Genomic DNA, 20,393 nt, shown 5'->3' with positions numbered 1-20,393 from the left:
GCCACCCCCATCCTGATTATGCTGGAAGAAGGGGGATTTACTGGGTTATGAAGGTATTGCCCTTCATCAGATGTGGGGGTGGCAAAGCCCCTTCTTCAAAAATTAAAGGGTAGAAAAGAAAACGCAAGCCAAGCCCAACATGAGTCAGGGAGTTTTCCTGCCAGGCAGGAAATCTCACAGCAGCATGATTAAAAGATAACAACTTCTTTTAGCTACTCATTAGGCCAGGACTTGGGTCAGGAAAATGGCTAGTGTAGACACAGCATTTCTATACTTTTGCTTCTGGTCTCCGGCAAAACCAGGCCATGATGCAATGCCCAGAAGAGTAGCCAGCGGGAAAGAAAAAAAATAACCCAACAGACCTTCAGCCTCACAAAGCATTTGGTTTAACCCTAACCGAAGATCAGTACCAGGCGTCTGCTTTGCTGATCTTTATAAGAAAAGGCCCGGAAAGATTTCTATCTGAAGCTTATCCCCTCTAAAGTAATCTGATTAGAAACAACTCCTGATAGGTCCTTAGCAGGGGTTGATGCCATAGCCACCAGCACCAGAGAACAGGCCACTCTCATGTGACATGAAGGAATAAATCTACCAGGTTTAGGCAGCATTAACAGGCTGTTATCTTTTACATGGAGGAGCCGCTGGAGGGGGCGAGAGCAAGCAATGCACATTTTACAAGCATGTTGCAGAGAAAATGCAAAATGAGGCCACCCCTCCAAGACTCCTGTCACCCTCAACCCCTTTGTAAATACGTAAATTTAAAATTGTTTAACATGTTCCCCAAACCTCGTCCGTGTGTGTTCTTGTAAATCAGAGGTTTGCAAAGTCTGGCCTATAATTTAAACAAAATAAGAAACCAAAAGACGCCCACCACTGCTCCCCCTCCATTTGGGAGCGTTTGTGCTCACTGAACCATAGAAAAGTAGATGTGTTCAATAATTAAAAGCAGAGACTGATGTTTGTGCATTAGTCACATGTTGTACCAGGATGGAGCTGCCGAATAATCTCTAATTTGGGAGGCTATGGATGGGCTCTTATCAACAGCCCGGAAAGGTCACTGTCTTGCAGAAAGTTTTCTTTCCCCCTCTCTATTACAGACTACACCATCCAGGTGTAACGTGCACCCTCCAGTCAAACTCTGCTCCCGTTCATGAGACTTCACTCTGTGTGACCGCAGGCTGGTGAATTAAACTACATGCTCTGGAGCCTGGTTAGAAACCACGTGGGCTCTTTGTGAAGGGTGAATGGCTGAAAAGAATGTCCTCAGGCTAAAAATCATACAGGCATTTAGAAAAAGAAAACGAAGGCCACAATTTGGTGGCTGTTCAGCTATGCCATCGGTCGCTAGGGACCTCCATGGAATGGAAAGGTTTTGCAGTGGGGCTGAGCACGGTAACTGCTTCCAAAAACTCTTCTTTGGCCCCCGGGCACATAACCTGCCTGCTGGACCTATGTATAGGGCAAACCAAGGACATCCCGTTCCATCCCAACCCAAAAGGAGTCATTACCCAGCTAGCAGAAATGCCAGCAGGCTCGGTGAGAGCCCCTTAACTCTTACCCACCCCCACCTACCAGGTTTTTGTTGGAGGAGCGGTCCAGTAGCGGATGCTCTATTCCCCAACCGACTTTAGATGCTAATCAGGATCAGAGGCCCCTTTCCAGTGAGGGTGGACAATGTAACTCGCACCAGGCCGAGCTCTGCATAAGGGCATGAGGCACCCAGGCATCAGCTCAGGGTTTATTCTCAGGCCCTGCAGCCTTTCTGGAGGGCTTGGAGGGAAGTATAATCTTAAAGGCCTCGTATCACGTGCAAGACCGAGGCAACGTCTCCACTGAAGGCAAGGACTGTGAGTGCAGCAGCAGCTTTACTCAGCTAACTTCAACCTAGCCAGCTTGGGCAAAACAAGTGGTGAAGATCTGGTTGCAAAAACTTCAGTATGAGCTACTAACTCACCCTCACCGAAGCTAGTGCCACTGTGTCTTTAGCAACCACCCTCACCCAACCCTGCTGCAATTAACCCCCACATATGCCCACAGGCAATGAGTCACATGGCCAACTGCAGCATAGGCAAAGCCAGGACTCTTCCCACTTGACTCTGGTGGGTTTTCATGATCCTCCCATAGTTATATAGGATAACTCTGGCCTTGTGCTCACTGCTTCTCCCACAATGGGACTGGTTGAGTGTCCCCATGCTACTGCTCAGGGCAGGGGGCCTGACACGCCGGCCAGCCTGGTTGCATCGCACACAACACAGAGGAGCTGAGCTGAGCGCAGCTCACACCTCAGTGGGACACCAGTCTGGCCCCGAACTAGACGCTTCCTCCCAAACAGCCTAGCTGGGCAGAGCCATGCTATGTCCACACCAGCCACAGGATCCTGCCGCTAGCCACAGGACGCTGGAGCAGCCTGTGCGGGCAATCACCGGACTGAGCCATGTCCCCAGGAGCGTTAGGGAGGTGGGCCTAGTGCATGCTGGTACACTGAGCTACGGCTCGTGGCCTTGGGGCAGCACACATTTAAGAGACACTGGGACTGGACAGCTGGCTCCAGCCAGAGTCCCAAGCCAGTAAGGACTCCAAGTTACAGCTCAATCAACCAGGGCAGACCAGCACACAGCTCACCCCACCCGGGCCTAGCTGCCTGGCTCAGCACGATAGCAGGCAGCACGGAGACCTGCTCCACTCCTCCACCTCCCAGCAGCCACCCACCTCTCCTCCTCACCTCTCTTCTGGTTTGGGGGGCTCAGGCTCTTGTCCCTTCTCTGGGACTGGGGGCTGCTCCTCTGCCAGCTTTTCCTGGGGGACGTCTGGAGTCTCCTCTAGGGCATAACCTGCCTTCTCCTCTTTCCTCTCCTGCTGCACCTGCTGCTGCCCTTGCACCTGCTGCACCTGTAGCTGCGCTTGCTGCGGCGCCTGTTGCTGCTTCTGTGGCGGGACCTGTTGCTGCAGCTGCGGCTTCTGTTGCAGCGACTCCTGCTGTTGCTGCTGCAGCTGCCCCGGCTGCTTCTGCTGCTGGTAGGGCTCTCGTTCCAAGGGCTCGGACTCGTACGCCTCACGGCCCTGCAGCTTGCCTTCCTCGGCCTTGGGGTAGTCCTCCTCATTCTCGCTGTAGTCCTCATTGAACTCGTCCTCTTCTTCCAAGTAGAGGTCATCGTCTTCCTCCTCCCAGCGGGGTGAGTCCTTGTGGTAGCTGACCGAGCTGTGGCAGGAGTGGTAGGAGTCCCCATCCCGCTCGTCGATCTCTGAGCCCCGCAGGCTCTCGTCGGGGTCGAAGTCGTCACTGAGCTGGGAGCTCCCTTGGCTCAGCTCCCCAGAGGAGGCGTAGCGGCTGCTCCCAGTGGGGCTGCATGGGGCAGGTAGGGGTTGGGTTGGAGGGGAGAGAAAGACAGAGGCTTAAAAGGGCCTTTGAGTCACAGCCAGCACCTCTCCCTGTCTGGCCAGCTTCACCCTGAGGAAGACCTCACGCCTCTGGTCCTAGGCTCCTGGGAACCTCACCTCCATGTAGTGCTGTCTGATGCTGGGAAGCAGTCCAAGAGTGCTGCCCCTGGTACCCCCAGTCAGGCAGTGGGTAGTGCAGGCACACGGGGCCAGAGGGGGAAGCTTCATAGCTTTGCAGCCCAGCACCGCAGCACCAGGTGCCTTAAATGACTCCTGGGATACTGCTGCTATGTCCTTAATCCTGCCCCCCACAGCTGGGTGGAGCGAACAGGGAGTTAAGCCAGGGCAGCCCTAGGGTGCACGGTGATTAGAGGTAGGTCAGGACAGCTCAGACTCTCCAGATCACACAGCAGCCAAAGCAGAGGTTCCCTGGGGTACCTTGGCACGGACACGTGGTTCCCGCAGTCCCCAGGGAATAATGCTGTGTAGGGATCAGCTACTAGCAACCAGAGGCTGGGGGCCAGGCTTCCCCTGCACCAGCGGGTCCTTGGAGAGGGCCCCTTTTGCCCAACCCTAGCCACTCCTCAGCTGGCAGCACAGACCAGGAGTCTCTGGGTGATCAGCAGTGACACCGCCCAGCAATGGCTGCAGAGCAGCTGCACCCTGAACCCAACTGTGGAGATGCCCCTTCTGACATGGGCACTCCTCCCATACTCCTCACCCAGTCCCATGTGTGCCTCCCTGCTGCTCCCACCTCTCCATACCCCCTGCCTGTCCTCCTCCCAGCCCTGGGGGCACTTCTTTTAGCCACATCCCCCTCGCACAAGTGACACTTGTGGCCATGCTCCTTCCCATCCTCCATCACCTCTGTCCCTCCCAGCTCCTCCCTCCTCTGCCCATCAAATGCCTGCAGGCGGTTCTCCTGCCCTCCCAAATCCCTTCCTCTCCATCCATCCCTCCTGCCCTCACAGCCCCCCATTCCCCTCTTTCTCCCCATGCAGGTCTTCTCCACCCTGCCTCATGCTGTCCTTTCCCCTGCATCTCCTCCATCAGCCACACCCCTTCCCCTACACCCGCACCTGTGCACCCATAACACACATGGGCCCAAGGGCCACTCATGACAGACTGAGACTGGGGCTCAGGGACGGGAACGTTGCAGGACTCCAATGGGGGGAGATTGGGGGGCAGGGGAGGGGCCGGGGCAAAGGGGTTTCCTTGTCAAATCAAACACTGGAAACGAGGAGAAACAAAACTGGGTGCCATTCTCTGAGCACCGCAGCGATGGTGGTGGTGTCTCCGAGCTGAGGGTTCACAGTAAGCGCGCATGCAGACATAGTACAGGGACACCCCTGGGGGTAGGCCGATACCACGTCTCCAGCACCAGCAGCAAGGGGGGGGGGGCGGGATTTAGGGGCACACGCAGGCACACACAAGATCCCCTCGGGCTGAGCCCCATGCCTGGATGTGGCTGTGCCATCCCTGCGGGAAGCTGGTGGGAGGGCCAGGTTGCCGCACCTGGGAGACTCTGGGCAGCTCAAGGAGAGAAGCAGTGGGGAGACTGTGCAAGCTGGGCAGAGGCTGGACCCGTCAGGGAGGGGATGCAACCAGATTTTGGCAGAGATTGAAGGGCAGATGGAGAGAGGACTGAGCTCTCCCAGCACCACTTAAGTGAGGTCTCAGCCCTGGACTCTTCCGGGTCCCAGTGTCACCCTCCTGCAAGCTCGGCCCCAGAGAGAATTTAAAGGGCTGGCCTAATGTACAAGAGCATGGACCAAGTGCCTCAGACCTCACGCTGTAACCCCAAGCTGAGGACCAGACCTCTGCTTCCCCCAGCAAGCCCCACTGCCCTCGAATGCACTGCATGGTCTCACGACTAGCTTCTCTATGAGGCCTGGCCCCTTGCTGCTCCAAGCACATATGTGAGACAGGGGAATTGGCAGCAGCCCTAAAGCTGGGGCTGAAATTAGTTCTGCCATCGGAGGCCACATTTCACTAGGGGATTCTCGCCTGGTCCGGGGGTCTTGCGGAAGACCCAAGCCCCAAGAGCATCCGCGGCCCTCGCACCACACCTCGCACAAGTGTCCTGCCCTTCTCCCAGCCCAGGTTGTGCTCCAGCCCTGGCCTGGAGTGAAAGGGGAGACTGTGGATAGGCTGAGTGACCCCGCTCCTTAAGGACTATCCTCTCTACACTGTACTGTGCTAGGATTGGGGCTTGGATGCTCTGGTGATTGAACCGAGACATCTTAGGCTGAACAGCATGGAACGGCCTAAGCGGGCAATAAGATGCCCAAGAGAGGGGCTGCAAACTAGAGTGGACAGAGGATGAGGGGATGGTTCAAGGAGCAACTGGGGGCCGGAGGAGACAAAGTCAAGTGGCTTTGGGTCCAACCTCAGCCAGCTGCACCTTAAACCCGTCTCAGGTTCTCGCTGCCTTCCACACTGGGGTCTCCTGGGACATGTGCTTTGCTGCCCGGGGGTCCCTGCCTGAGTTAGAGTCCTTCAGAAAATGTCTCCGCAGTGGGGCAGGTGCCGGCGTAGGTCAGGAGCACACACGAGGCAGGTGACTCCCTAGAGAGGCATCTCTTGCTGTGGCTGGACATGTGTGCAATGCGGACTGCACCGGTCACCTCCAAGGTCACATGTTGTCCCATGAATTTGGTACATGGTGGTGGTGGTACGGGGGTACGGTGGGGGGGCTTTGTTGATGCCGGGGACTGTGTTGGGCTGCCATTGCCAGGACTGGTATCGGCCTAACCCAGGCTGCAAGGACCAACCACAGCACTCTGCATAAGGCACAAGGCTAGAGACAAGGTAGAGACCCACCTATCAGATAGGTCTAGGGACCGCCTGCTCTCAAGGGAGTACTGGCGGCTGGTCCGCCTGCTTGACTCGGAAGCGGACTCAGCGTCGCTGCGCCCGTTTGTGGCAGAATCTACGCTATCGTAGCGTCTGCCAGGGAGGAGAGGAACACGGTCAGCAAAGGTCACCAACAACCAAACACGCAACCACAGACACAAGCTCCTGCCGTGGCCACGCAGCCGCCACTCCTCTCCTCGGTGCTGCCCCCCCTCCCCCCAGTGTCCGCCCCCATGCCAAAGCAGCTGGGGGGTGAGGATCCCATCTGGGCAGAGCAAGGATGTGGCCAGGTCAGACCTCAGCTTGGGTTCGTGACCGAATCTGGGAGGATGCTCCCAGTCGGAGACTTCTCTGACGTGGGGGATACATCACTTGGATCTGAACTCTCATGAAAAAGCCAGGATGGTCTGAAATCACTGAGATCAGGTGCAAGGGAGGCAGGCGCTGAGCCAGCTCCTCCTGACAGACCTGCCACTTTTCTCCTGCCCTGCAGCATCCTCCGCTGCTCCAGCCCCTGGCCCTGCCCCTCTCACACCTCTGCCAGGCTCCTACATGCCGATCAGCGCCCCCCCTGGCCACCCCTGATCGACACGTGCCGAGTGCCCCTGGGGTTCAGCTCATACCTTCCTCTCCCAAAGGGCTGTTCCTTGTTCTTTGGAAATCTCACAATAGTGGAGGTTAAAGGCTGGGGGGTGGGGGTGGAAGTAGTGTTCACTTAGGCCCCTCCTACACTTCCAAACTACCCCCACCGTCCCAAGCTCCCTCCAGGGCCCCAGCATTGCAGACTCGGCAGCAGCAAAAAGGGGAGAATATCTCTGCTGCCACTGTCACCAGGCATCACTAAAACACCCTCCCCAGAGGGAGGCAGGGAGTCCCTGCTCCTTTGCAGACTGCACAGCAGTAGGGTCAGGGACAGAAAGGTTTCCCCTGATGCATTTAAAGAAAGCTAAGGTGCTGGAGGAGCTAGCTGGGATCAGCCAGCATGCTAGGATGTGGCACCACTGTGGACCAGCCCCATCTGTATCGGTCACTAAAGCTGTATCTGCAGGAGGGTCTAGCTTTGCCACCCCTCTAGACCGTACCCATCTCTCAAGGTGCCTCTTGCAGGTCACCAGGTACTAGCCTAACCTCTCCCCGGAGGGGGCTGTGGCTTCCTACCAGCCGCTTCTGCTTTTAAAGGGGTGGAGCAATCTCTTCCCGTCTCTACCTGATGGGCCGCTGATCCGAATAGTCCATCTCGTAGCTCTGCATGGAATCCGTGTACGAGTCCCGGGAGCTCTGCTGCTGGTGCCTCATGGGATACTGGTGGACCGAGGCATTGGGCTGGGAGGTGGTGTAATAGGGAGGTGGGATGCTATTGCTGGTCTCACTTCGGTAGTCGCTGTCCCGGTCATCCACGGTGCTGTCAGGGTCGTCATCTGCAAAGGGCCAGTTGCCACCAGTGAGTTGGACAGGAGCATTTCACACGGGATGGGACCACCGAGCCCCACAACAGCTGTGCTCAGCAGTTGAGGCAATACCAGCTCCCACGTCTATGTTTCAGTTAGCCCGACGGCCTTGGCCCTTGCTGCCATGTGCATCAGCTAGAACTGTGCCACTTCTTCACAGCCAACACCCGAGTGAGACTCAGTCTTAAGAGAAGGAGTCTAGAAAGGCCCTTTGGCAGAATTGTGGGCCCAGTTGGTGTGGGTGCCTGTGGGAGCTGTGGGTGCCCAAGAACTGTGCCCTGCTAGCCCTGCGCATGTGTTGGGTTGGTGTGCTTTGGGCGAGTGTTAGTGCTCCCAGAAACTCATTGCACTGGTTCTAGCAAGGCTCCTCAGCACCAGCATGCCCACTGCTCCCTTAGCCAGGCTCAGGCCACCTCCTGGGCAGGGACCTTTGGCAGAGGTCAGGTCCCGGCATGTGGGTGCCTGCCAGCTTCCTGTCTGAGGTAGGGCTGCTATCTGTCCCCTGACAGGATGATGGCCCCTTTGGTTGCTTGGGGCTGTTTGGGGATGTGCAAAGTCCCCACAGCACCTGGACTGTGATGGGCATCACCAAGGCCACATGTTTGCAAGCTGGTGTGGGGAGGGAGCTGCAGAGTGATCTGGGGGCCCAGTCCAGGGGTGGGTTTAGAGCATTGATCTGAGATGACCAAATGTGTAGGCATCCCCTTCAACCTGCCCCTTCCCTCCACTTCCCCAAGCTCCTTCTAGTAGCAAACGTCAGGCTGGCAGCTGCGAAACGGTTTGGGGATATAACCTCTCCCAGGAGCTGGGAGCTCCTGGCCTGCTCCCACCCAAGATTTAAACCCTGGGGTTGAGGCCCCAGAGGCAATAACCCGCCATACCATGCTCTCACACCACTTCAAACCACAGGCCCTGCCCCCAGCAAGCAATGGAGCCCAAAGGGATTCCTTAGCCCAGAGGGCAGACTGTAGGGGTAACCACATCATAGGGGGTGAGGAGGGGAGGAGGGAAATGGGATTATACATAAGGGGTCGGGGGAAGGGGAAGAGGAAGGGGACATGGTGAGGGGTCCTTAGGATGCTGACATTCTCCCAGTAATCTCTTGCCACAGACAGGCAGCCTCCTGAGCCTGGGGCAACTGGCAGAAAAGCACAGAGCCTTGCGTCACAACCAGTGAACCCTGCGGGCACCTGATTAAAGCACCCACCCTGCACACTGGGACCATCCCCTACCCACTGACCAAAATATTACAGTGCCATCAGCACACTGTTCTCCTCCCCAGCCCTGCTTCCTTCCCTGGGGTCGTGTCCTCCTTCTACCCCAGAAGGAGCAGGGCTTTGCAGATGGTCCTGTGTACCAGCAGAGGCTGCCACCTGTCTCTAGCTGGCATGTCTTGCAGTGCTCGGTGAAGTATAGGAAAGCCAGAGGTGAGATGAAAGCCCAGAGCCACCCTGTGCCACCCTGTAACCCTCGAGGGCTTGTCTGCATTAACTATAGTCTGTTCACAGGGTTGGAGCTAGAAGGCGGGCTCCACTGGGTGGGGAGGGACAGCTGGCCTCTGGAGGGATCGGGGTAGAGAAGGGAGCGCTGCCTGCCATGTAGGAGAGAAGAGCGGATACTTACTCTGTTGTTCTCCCCAGCCAAAATAATTCCAGTTGCCTACAAAGAAAAGGGGCAGAGACAATAAAGACGGACATGACTCCGGGAGCAGGTGTCAGAGCCCAGATGGGAAAAGCAAATGTCCCTTTCCAGAAGCAGGCCCGAAACAAACCCCAAGCACCCCTCCCAGCCCAGACGATGGCATGTAGCTCCCAGGCTCCAGCACTGCACTGGTGCTCAGGGACCAGTCCTGTCCTGCCCCCCCAAGCTTGGTACAGATCCAGCCCCAGAGCTGCCCCAGCCTGTCTCTATAGCACACCCAGGGAACATGGGACCTGCCATTTCAACTGCTACAGAGTTGGGTGGGGGGGCGAGGACTAAGCCCCTGCTGCAGTGAGCTGGGGGTGGGGGCAAAAGGGCTGAGGTGGAGTCCATGTGGGAAGGGGGCTGGAGGGAAAGGGGGATGTGTCTGAGGTTCTGGTGAGGCTGAAAGAAAAGGTCCAGGCAGCAGGACTGAAATATTGGTGGAGCCAGGTCATGGCCACATCTGGCTCCAGCCCAAACAACTGCAGAGAAGATCTGGCATCACCAAGGAGCTGCTGCGCTGGTGGCTGCCGGCCAGTGTCACCAGGGCAGCCGACGCGCTGGGTAACCTTCCAACCTGCCTGTGCCGTGTCAGCCTGAGGAGGGGACTCATCAGTTCAGGACTTGGCCCGTCTCTGCTCTCCCCAGGTCTTCCCCATGCTCCTGCCACATGCGCAGGTTCAGTTGTGTGGCCTTGGTATCCCCCAGGAGGTGTGTGGGGGGGTATCCACAGGTGCTCCTGACCAGCCATTAACCCACCCACCCTGGAGCTGCCCTTGCCACCGTAGGTTGAACTCCAGCCCTGAGCTGGTCCCGGATTCAGGTCCCTCAGCTGGTCACAGATCTTGGCCCACAAGGGCTAATTTATCCCTGTGGCAGAAGATGAGGAGGTTGCACACTGCCCCTGGTCTCCTCCACCAAGGGGAAAGCCCGGGGTAGGAGGAAGGCCCAAATACAGCAGGTTGTAGCCATGTGGGCACCACCAGATGGGCTGTGTGGCACGCGCTACAGCATCCCCTCTCCTGTCGCATGGTACGGACAGTGGGGCACACCAAGCGCTCTGCAGTGCCCCTGGCCTGGTAGGGCAGGGGCTTGCCTGATTCACCCCTCTGCACTCAGCCCTTCCAAGGCCCAGTTATGGGCTCTGCTCCGCAGCTGGAGAAACCAAGGCAGCGAGCAAGGGAAGGGACCTGCCCGGCCTCTCTGCTGCAAAGCAGAAGCTTGAGAGGGAAACAGGCCCCCACTCTCCCTTTCTCCAGGACCTGGCAGGGGCTCCGTGCTCTCCAGCCAGAGAGCCTGGGCAACACAGCTTCCTTCCCACCCTCAGCGGCCCAACCATTGCCTGTCCCCACTTGCCATCCTGCCCCACTCCCCCTGCCCCTGCAGGACTGACCCAAGGCTGGGACCCTGCCAAGGCAGAGGACTGAAGCAAAGGGAGAGAGAAAACACAGGCAGACGAAGGGAGGAAAATGGGAGCAGAGGGAGGGGAGGGAGAGAGGGAAGGGACCACGCATGTTGGAGGAGAGGGAATCACATCTCATGCCCCACTAGGGCCAGCAGTCCAGGTCGAGTCCCTGCATCCAAACATTATAAAGTGCCAGCCCAGGAGCCCTGCCACGCTAGGCATGCTTCACTGCTGCCGGCTACAAGGCAGCAAGATGTGGGCAAGTCTGGAGAGAGTGGGCCCAGGGCCTCGAGCTGTCCCAGTTTCAAGCATGGGACACAGGGGCTGTGCTGTGGGATGGGGGGGACCCCAAGCTGGGGTGCTGGGGCAGGGGGTGCAACTTGCTGTCATGCCTGCCCCGCTCTATGCGAGGCCAAGCAGATTCCTGCCCTAGCATGTTACACTGTCCCAGGGCACCACAGCCTCTACCCCCTGCTCCCCCCATGGCCCCCTCCATGCTCCATCCTGCCCCCATGTTAAGGCATCTCAGGGGCCATAAGGGGCCCATGTCGCAGCTCGGCAGGAGCTGAAGGGAGTGGGAGGCTGAGGCCCTGCTGTGAGCAGGGGCAGACTGGTACTTACAGCACTGGGAGCCGTGCACGGGGAGTGGCTTCTCCTGCTCCTCCTGGAAGGAGTACTGGGGAGAGGACAGAGAGCGAGGGTCATGGCCATCCCCAAGGCTGCCCTGGTCCTACTGAGTGGGGCCTCTCAGCAGCAGGGAAGGGTTTCCAGGCCCCTTCCCTTCTCGGAGCTGCACAGTGCCCAGTGCAGGGCAGAAGGGCTCTCAGTGGGCTTGGGACATTCCTGTTTCCTGCCCCATCTCCCTCCTTTAGCTCTGGCAGGCGTACTCAGCCATGCCATCCTCCACCTGAGGCCACTGCAGCATGTGCCACCCAGGCCAGTGGGAAGCCCCCCGAGGCTGCTGGGTTGGCCGAGGAGATGCACAGAGGCTCGGGCGATGGCAGGGGGAGCCAGGCCCCAGCACTGACTTACATCATCCTGGTCCCTCATCGCATTCAGCTGCTCCAGCTTCTTGGCCCAGTACCTGGCCTCCTCCTCGGGGATGTCTGGAAGGCAAAAAAGGCTCTGCCATCAGCCCTCAGTGTCTCTGCAGCTCGCCCCCTTCCCTCTCAACATGGGCTTGCTGTTGCCAGATGCACAGATGCAGGGCACAGCTTTGGGGTGGGGGGCACATGGCCCCTAGCTGGGGGCCAGGGAAGTGCAAGGTGGGGGAAAGATGGGAGGCGGTTGGCAAGGCAGGGAGGAGAGGATGAGTCAGAGGTACCTGCCCACCTTCCTAGGGAGAGCCCCTGGAGGAAACCTGACAGGGAGAGGGGAAAGCAGGGGATGGGAGAAGGAACAGCTGTCCCGTGGGCTGCTGGTGATGGGCCATGACAGGCGGTGGCAGTCCTCACCACAGCGAGCAGTGAGCCATTGCATTGACGGTGATCAGGCAGTAGTGGCCCGAGGGCGGAGGAATCCCAGGGCTCCTGAGCCAGGGAAGAGGGATGGGAGGAGAGCTGGGGAGCCCAAGCCCTGGGAGGGAAAAGAGAAGGGCACGGTGGGGGAAGAGGAATGTCCCCATGGTGACAGGGGGCGACCTAGGACTGGATTCTGTGACAAGGCCCCTCCACGCTCGCCGCAGCCCCCTGCTATTCCAGCCTGGCGTCCTGACCCGGTCAGTGCCCCTCAGCTCCCACCCTCCCACCACTGCATTCCCACTTTTGGGCACCCCCTGAGCTCTGCCAGGGCCCCTCATCTGTACATCCAGGGCAGCACGTACCAAGTGGCAGCTCAAAGCGGGTGTCCAGGAGGATGCGGTGGAAGGTGGGGTCCTTGGTTCCAGAGATCTCGTTGTCGGTCATGATGACCTGGGAGTCCAGGGTGAGCCATTCCCCGGGGCCCTCCTGCAGGGAGAGCGCCGGCAGTCAGCAAAGAGGCTTGCTCAGGGCAGGTCGCTCCCCAAGGCCAGGCACAATGCTGGCAGTGCCATTTAGTGAGCCCCAGGCAATAGGCAGGCCCAGGTGCAGATGGAGTCGGCTGCCACATCTCCCTTGGCCATCAATCCTACATGTCCAGGTAGCCAATACCAGAAAGAGGCAGAGACATCCTGCCCACCTGGGAGTCCGCCCAGGCTGGGCAGCAGAAGCAGAGTGAGGCTGGTCTCTGCTGATCATCGCCTCTCCCTGGGCTGTACTGGGAGCGGCCACATGGAGCTGATCTCCCCCAGGCTGGGCTTGGCTTGGCTGGGAAGCTCCCTCTCCCCCCTCTATTGACATGGAGAAAGAGCAACAGGTCTGAAAACCCACCAAACCATAAGGACGGGGCTGCCCCCTGGGGCACTTTGCTGCTTTGGGTATTACCACCACCGTCCTCTATGCCTAGCTCCATAGGGTGGCACAGCTAAGCCTCACTGCCCCCATGGGTACCGAGGAAGTCTATGATGAGTGGGGCAACTCAAGCACAAGGGGGACAGTGATATCCCAAGGACAAGCAGCAAGTCCACGACAGAGCCAGGGACCAAGTCCTGGAGTCCTGAGTTGCATCAGACCCTCCTTTCCATCCATGGCCCCAGTGTCTGGCCAGCCCCGGTGCCCATGGCTCATGGGACATCCTGGCTGGGCTCCCAAGGTCCGATGCGAGGCACATTCCCCAGCACTTGGGAGCAGGTGGGGCAACTGTGCACCTACCTCATTGGACTGCCGGATGGTCCTCAAGGGGATCCATACGGTGCCCACCATGGTGTCCCAGATCAGCCCCTTGTTCCACACTTCCACCGTCAGCCCCAAGTCCAGGCGGTTGATCTCGCTGGAAGGGAAAGCAGAGCAGTCACACAACAGCCAGTGCTGGCCCCAGCTTGCTCCCTGCATCCCCATGGGGGCTCCAGCAATGAGCCCCACGTCACAAGTGACTGGTGCCTCCTGAATCTGGGGGGGCACCTGCAGAAGCCATCGCCGGTGGCAGCCCTGCCAGGGGGAGCACCAGCCCTGCTGACAGCGTTGGTGTCAGCTGCCGGGGGAGCACTGGCCCAGTCAGGGAGGGCACATGCACCCCTGTGCATCCCCTACTAGTCGTCTATGCCCCACTTGGGCCTGAGACCGCTCCACTGGTTCCCCCAACAGGCAGCCTTCCCGCCCTGCTCCTGTAGCATGAGCATTGTTTTTGCCCAGGTGGTTTTACATACCTGGCAGGGGAGATCCCCTTCTTCCTAGCCTTGACCGACTTGATGTAGTTGAGGGTGGAGACCTGTTCACGGCACTGTGGGTGGGCACCCCTACGACAGTCTACTATAGCCTCCCTGTGGAGGATCTCAGCTACACGATGTATAGTGATGGGGGATTGATCTTGGGCTTTCCCTTTAGCTTGATCCTTTGGCTTTTTGGCTAGGGGCAAGCGAGACTGCAGGGCATGAACCCCAAGGCCTTTGGGATTGGGACCTGCACATAGGATGCGTCATGGATTTGGGAGTATCTGAACCCCCAGACTGAAGAGTCTGGGAGGAGAAGACTTGCCAGGGATCACGCCACAGATGTGAACAATTGAGCTCTGCTCAGTTGATAGAATTTAAAACTGATTTGGCTGATTCGGCCTGAGGCATGAAATTTAAAAAAAAATAGCGCCTGCACAGCAGTCAGAGCAAGCCAGGACTGGAGCATCTTGGAGCTCCCCTGACACCCACGCTCCCATTTGTGCCGGGCTCCAGGAAGAACAGGACAGACCAGCCTGATGGGAGGGTCCCCCTGGCTGGAGCTTGGTGCTGGGAATTGTGTTTGTGCTTATTTGTGGCTAAAAGACCAGTCTCGGAGCCGGCCCCAGCCCGGGGGGGGGCAGCGGCGCCTCTATCGCTCTGTCTCTGAGCTGTGAATTTCGCACGCTGCTCGCGCGTTCCCCTCGCAGGGGCGTAGGATGCAGGAGCCTTCCTCTGGCAGATGACATCCATTTTAAGCGCAGACAAATTTGGAGCCTCAAATGACTCGTCACTTGTCACTTAAATCTCGCAGCGGAGCACTCGGGCCAGAGTGGTGGCATCAACTGAGCTACATGATTTATAGCTGCGGCAGTTCTGCTGTAGGCCGGGGCTTCCGGGTTTGACCCCCACCCATCTTGCCAGCATTGCGTGCTCTGGGCAGATAGGGGCAGCAACTGGGAGATGCAAACTCCTGCCCCTGCAGTGCGCTGTCCCCATGCTCCACTGTCTCCCACCCTGCCAGCTGGAGTCCTCCAGGACCTTGTCTTGGGAATCAAGAGGTCCCTTGTTCCTTGGGACCCACCTCTCTGCCTGGCCCTGGTCCCTCTTGGGCTGGGTGGCAGCAATTTTCTCTACCATAGTATGGAGGATACCTGTCCCCCTACCCCTCCATTCCAGTCCCCAGGGCTCCCTCTGCAAAACCAGCATCCACCAGGCCCCCCCCTTGCTCCCCCACCCCCAGTGGCAGCAGGGTGTCTCAGCCAGGCGGAGTACAGCGACCTTGGGTCTGCCTGGTACCTGGCAAGACTGAGGGCTAGGGATGCCCTGATGCCTTGGCAAAGCCTCACTCCTCTCTCTACCCAGTGACAGGCGCCATGGCTGGGAGGTGTGATGGCCCTGTCACTGCAGGTCGAAGCCCTTTAAGTGCCTCTGGGGGGGCTTAGAGACATCCCAGCCCCTCAGGCACCCCTCATGAAGCCTCTGCTAGGGCCCGTGAGACAGTAGTGCCAGCAGGAGGAAGGAAGGCTGTCAACCTGCCTGCTCAGCATGGACCAGGGGGATACCATACGGTGTCACACAGGGGGATATGGGTCCAGCCCCTGGCCACAGTGCAGGGACCTGAGCAGGGACCCTTCGATACAAGGAACAGTACCCTTGAATACTCTGGCTCTGCCTGAGCCCTGGGGAGATCCAGGACACAGGCCCCTGACATCCCAGTCTGTTCAGCCTGTTCCCAGCCCACACTCGCTGTGAAGCTTATGTGACCTGTGGGGCTTCTCAGAGACACCCTCCGCCCCAGGAGACAGAGCCTGGCCCTGCCCGCCTGCCCTGCAGCCCCCTGGGTGGTGGGAAGCACTCACAACATGAAGTCCTGCTCCCAGCACGGCAGGTTCCCGCGCACGGCAATGGTCGTGCTCTTGACATTCTGCACCTTCAGCGTCACGTAGGTGTTGAACTTCTCTGCAGGGAAAGGGGCAGAGGTGACCGGAGGTGAAAGCCCCCTCCCCATACACACAACAAAGCAGGGCAGCACACACTGCCTGCCCCAGCCTGGAGAGCCCCCGTGGACTCTTCCCACCCAGCTGGGGCTCCCCTCAAACCTATTCCCAGAGGCACTAGGCTCTCCCTGGACTGCCTGCAGCTGCCTTTTGCTATAGCAAACCTAAAGATGGCCCCAGGCACTCCTTCTCAAAGGACCAGAGCAAGGTGGCCAGGAAAACCAAGCCCCTAGACAGGAGCCTGGGCTGGGTGGGAGAAACCCATTCTGCATCATGCACTTGACAGGGGAGATAAGGGAGCTACTCACCTTGGGGCCCATCAAACTTGGCTTTTTTAACTGAAAACAGAGAGAGAACAAAGTGTGTTAGTAGCTAGACCCAGAGACACATGGAAGCACCTGGTCAAGAGCTAACGTCCCTCTTCTCTGCCTCTTCCCACAATCCCCCTTCTCCACACCTTGCTGGCAACCTCAGCCCCCCCACGCAGCCACTTGCTGGTGAGCTTTGACCTGCCAGGGAGCCCCCTGTGCCAGAGCCCAGGGCACCCATTCTTCCTCCCTGCCACCTTCATGTGCACACAGGGCCATTTCTGCTCGGCCTGGAGGGGCAGTTTGGTCAAGGGACAAGTCCACAGTCACGGTGAAAACTCAGCGGTCTGGTCCATCTGCCCTGTCTCAGAAACCCAGGCGGTGTGGATGCTCAGGTCTGAATTTCAAAGCGCAGGAACCCCCAGATCGGAGCACCCTAGAACTGGGGCTGGATCTAAACCTTGGCTCCAGAATATGCCACCGAGGCAGAATGACACCTGCTTCCCACTGACCAGCACCCCCGGGGAACACAGCATCCGCTCCCTCCCACCCCCAGGCCCTCTGCTCTCCTGTGAGCCTAACAGACGTTCTCAGATCCAGGGGCCTACATGTTGGTGGTGGAAGACATGCCCAACCTGCCCAAACCTGGACCTCCTTGAAAGTGTGCTCTACATAACCTTGTTACCAGGCTGGGCTGCAACAAGAGCCCTCTGATCGTTGCCCATCCACCCCTAGCACAGGCCCACCCTGATTTCCCGTCCTAGCACTGGCATTGTCCCAGCTCCACTGCCTTAGTTCCCAGCCATGCAGCTTTTACCCACAATGCGTTCCACAAACAACTTGACATTACAACTACAAGCGTCTGGCAGTTGTAGAGGAGCAGCCTGGTACAAAGCCCCAGGGTCTTCAAATATTTATCGTGCTGAGTTTGGGCATCATGGGGAGGCTTCAGGCTGAGAGGGATTTCAGCTCTGCTTTGGATGTCTCGCTTTGCACGAGCGCAGCCGTGGAGCCCTGAAGGGAGCATGTAGAGTTGGCTGGCGGAGGGGGTGTGAGTTTGAGTGGGGGTTGATCTCAGAAGGGAATGTCCCACTAGGTCTGTATTTAGCCTGAGCTGAGATCTTGTCATGACACGCAGCGTTGCTGGATGGGATGCCTGAGCAGCATTGCTGGATGGGATGCCTGAGAACCACTGTTCTCTAAGGGAGCGGAGTAATTAATCAGTCATTCCCTCTCTCCTGTAGCACCTGTCATCCATTGAGATCAACACACCTAGGAGATGCTAATTAGGCTTTGCAAAACTTGATGAGATGTGCAAGTATTATTACACCCACGGCACAGGATGATGATGATGCTCTTACATGGCAGCACCTCTAGCAGCAGTTCCCAAACTGAGGGTTAGCCCCACAAATGAGGTCACACTTGTAAGTGTGGTCACCAATGACACTGGCCTACAGGCTCCATTGAGTTGGGAGCTAAAAAAATGCATATGAAGAGACAGCTCCTAGCCTACAGAAGCTTATGAGCTACATAGAGCAGAAGGTGAGAGGGAAAACAGAGGTAAAGCGAGGAAAAATGACTTGACCAAGATCACACAGGTGATCGGTGGCAAAGCTAAGGTTGGAACCCGGGTTTCTTGGCTTTATCCACTGGACCACACAGTCCTTCTAAGGCACAGTAGATCTTAGTTACAGCTTTTGGTTTATGGATACATTTTATAGCAGACACATTATTAATACACAGGCAGCCTCAACACACCCACACACCAATAATAACCTGACAACTCCCCCGGATCATATATCGTATCTTTAGCTGACACAATTGATAGTTCACGTGCAGCACATGTCTAGTTAAAAAGTCCCATTTTTAAACAATTTTCCTCTGGCATCAATCAAAAATTAAATCTCAAGATCAAAGGAAACAGAGTCGCCTACATAGTAACAATCCAGATACCATTTTCTGGATGCTCCTGAATGGTATGTAGCTGTATGTCCTGGGAGTTTCTTTTATGTGCATTATGCCTTTATTATACGTAACCTCTATAAATGCTCTAAAATGCTGAAAGTCACTGCTATTGTGTTCTGCTTCCTGCAGATTGTAGTAGGGGAGACGCACCCTGCGCTTTCCTTCTCTTGCGGAGATTTTACTTTTGTCCTTCCTTGTTCTGGTTTTTCCACCTCAGTCTCTCATAGCAAGCCATTCAAGACTTGTTCCAAATTATACCTGGTAGAAATGTGCTTTGCTGGAAAGAAAGTAGGCCTAAAATATCTTCCCTGATTGATAAATCAGTGGGCATCCTCACACAATATGGCTGAGCCCTGCTGCTACCAGTTGGCCTTTCTACTACCAGTTGCCGTGAGCAGGCTAGAACTGGGATTGGTTTGCTTCTACCACCACTTGCTCTTTTCCATCAACAAGCTTTAAAGAGCACGACTTGTGCTTTCGTATCATGGCTTCCCACAGGATCACACGCTTTCATTGCTCTGATTAGGCACTAAATTCCAGAGGCATTGCATAGGCAGTGAGGATGTGGTGGCAGGGGACTCAGGGGCCAAGTCAGTGCCCAGAGTGTGGCCTGTACTGAAGTCTACACTATTGAGGCTCTGCTGCTACCAGTCCTGAAGTGAGCAAGTTCAAACCTCACTTTGGGATGCCCAGACTATGTCCTCTGGCTGCAGCAAAGATTGGGCTCTAGTCATAGGTAAATCAGGGGTAACTGAGCTGGGGCTTTGGCTTTGCATTAGTACAGGAAGCTATATCCATATGGACCAGGGAATATCCCTCTCTGAGCCAGGCACACAACATGCCTACTCTGGGATAACTTCCTCTGGCTTTGACCGTTCAGTAAATTTACTCTGTAGCAAGAAGCTCTTTGAAGCTGGCTGTCCAGAGTACTCATGAATATGGCACGGGGAGCTGGTCTGCATTGAACAAACAACCACTTCAGAGTGAGACTGGCACTGCTAGAGGGCACATGCTACCTACACCAGAGAAACCTGCCTTTGGGCCCCCTCTGAAGGGACCTGACGCCAGACTTGAGCATTGCCTCTGGAGCTCATGCTCAGGGCTGTGCTCTCACTCCACTTCTCCAGAGCAAACCGCTGACGCCTAGGACTGAACATGTTGAGTATCCACTCCCTGTAAGGCAACAACATCTTTGGCCAAAACTCCCCTGGACTTCAATGGTGCTGATTTACCAGTAGCTGATTTACACCACAGTGTAAATCAGTAGCTGATTTACACCACAGTGAGAGGCAAAATGGACCCTTAGACAGGAGGCACAGCTCTGGGCACATGAGAGGCATTAGCTTGGGCAGCAGCCCTCTTGGAGATGGAGAACAACTCCCATGGTCTGAGACACCTGGGGAGTACTGGCCAAAGCCCTGAGGCGGGTGCTGGGGAGCAGCTAGCAGAGTGGGAAGGGGAACTGGGCTTTTCTGTCTGCGATGTTGTAAATGAGCCCATTTGCACTTGAGAAAGGCCCATCTTGGGGGTGGCTCTGCTAATCCAACACCATGCTGGCTGCGGGGGCACTAATAGCCAGCAGCCTTTTCTCTGGGGAGGTAGCACGGCCCCTGGCAAAGCAAAGAGCCTGGGCTGGCTTTTAAGTTGCTGAGTGAAAGGAGTTAGGAAAAGCTCTTATCAGTCTCCAGACAAGAGCACAGCTGCTGGGGTCACGCAGGGGTGGAGCAACAGTGCTGTCTGCGGGAGCCGAGCTTCAAACAAGGACACAGCTTCACTCGCCACTCAAAGGGAAAGGGCAAGGGGTAGCTGGAAGCTGCTGGAGCAGGTCTGGGCAGCCAGGAACGGTCCCAAAGGCTGGGCAGGCACTGACGGGCTGGAGATTGGCTTCAGGGAGGGGTGGGAGGGGGGAGAGGATACAAGCAATGCTTCACAGCCAGCCTGCTGCTGCCTCAGCTGTCACTGCCTGCCCCGTCGTCTCCTGCACCAGGGCCCGAGCTGGCACTCGCCAGCCCCTTTGCCGCAGTCCTCCCCCTGATCCCAATGGCTTCCTCCTCCTTCTGCACGCAGTGTGGGGCACAGCCTGGGGTGGCCATCATAGAGGACAGTCCAGTTGTCCTCTGTCCT

General features: G+C 57.2%; 1 protein-coding gene across 1 annotated transcript in view; it reads right to left on the bottom strand.

Moving 5' to 3' along the window:
* Nucleotides 1-19,459, bottom strand: part of UNC13A (unc-13 homolog A) — a 108,416-nt gene extending 88,957 nt beyond the window's left edge. The window contains exons 1-11 of the mRNA XM_019513132.1: nt 19,340-19,459; nt 16,305-16,368; nt 15,859-15,958; nt 13,500-13,617; nt 12,593-12,716; nt 11,803-11,876; nt 11,392-11,446; nt 9,306-9,341; nt 7,442-7,652; nt 6,202-6,327; nt 2,723-3,343 (exon numbers count right to left, since the gene is read on the bottom strand). Coding sequence (XP_019368677.1) covers nt 2,723-3,343; nt 6,202-6,327; nt 7,442-7,652; nt 9,306-9,341; nt 11,392-11,446; nt 11,803-11,876; nt 12,593-12,716; nt 13,500-13,617; nt 15,859-15,958; nt 16,305-16,368; nt 19,340-19,459 — 1,649 coding nt within the window. The remainder of the gene's footprint in view (nt 1-2,722; nt 3,344-6,201; nt 6,328-7,441; nt 7,653-9,305; nt 9,342-11,391; nt 11,447-11,802; nt 11,877-12,592; nt 12,717-13,499; nt 13,618-15,858; nt 15,959-16,304; nt 16,369-19,339) is intronic.
* Nucleotides 19,460-20,393: the final 934 nt, after the last annotated feature.

Source organism: Gavialis gangeticus, unplaced genomic scaffold (assembly GCF_001723915.1).
Source record: "Gavialis gangeticus isolate Ggan-Ray unplaced genomic scaffold, GavGan_comp1, whole genome shotgun sequence".
Lineage (NCBI taxonomy): Eukaryota > Metazoa > Chordata > Crocodylia > Gavialidae > Gavialis > Gavialis gangeticus.
Note: the sequence above shows the minus strand (reverse complement) of the source record. Positions and strands in the feature narration are given on the sequence as shown.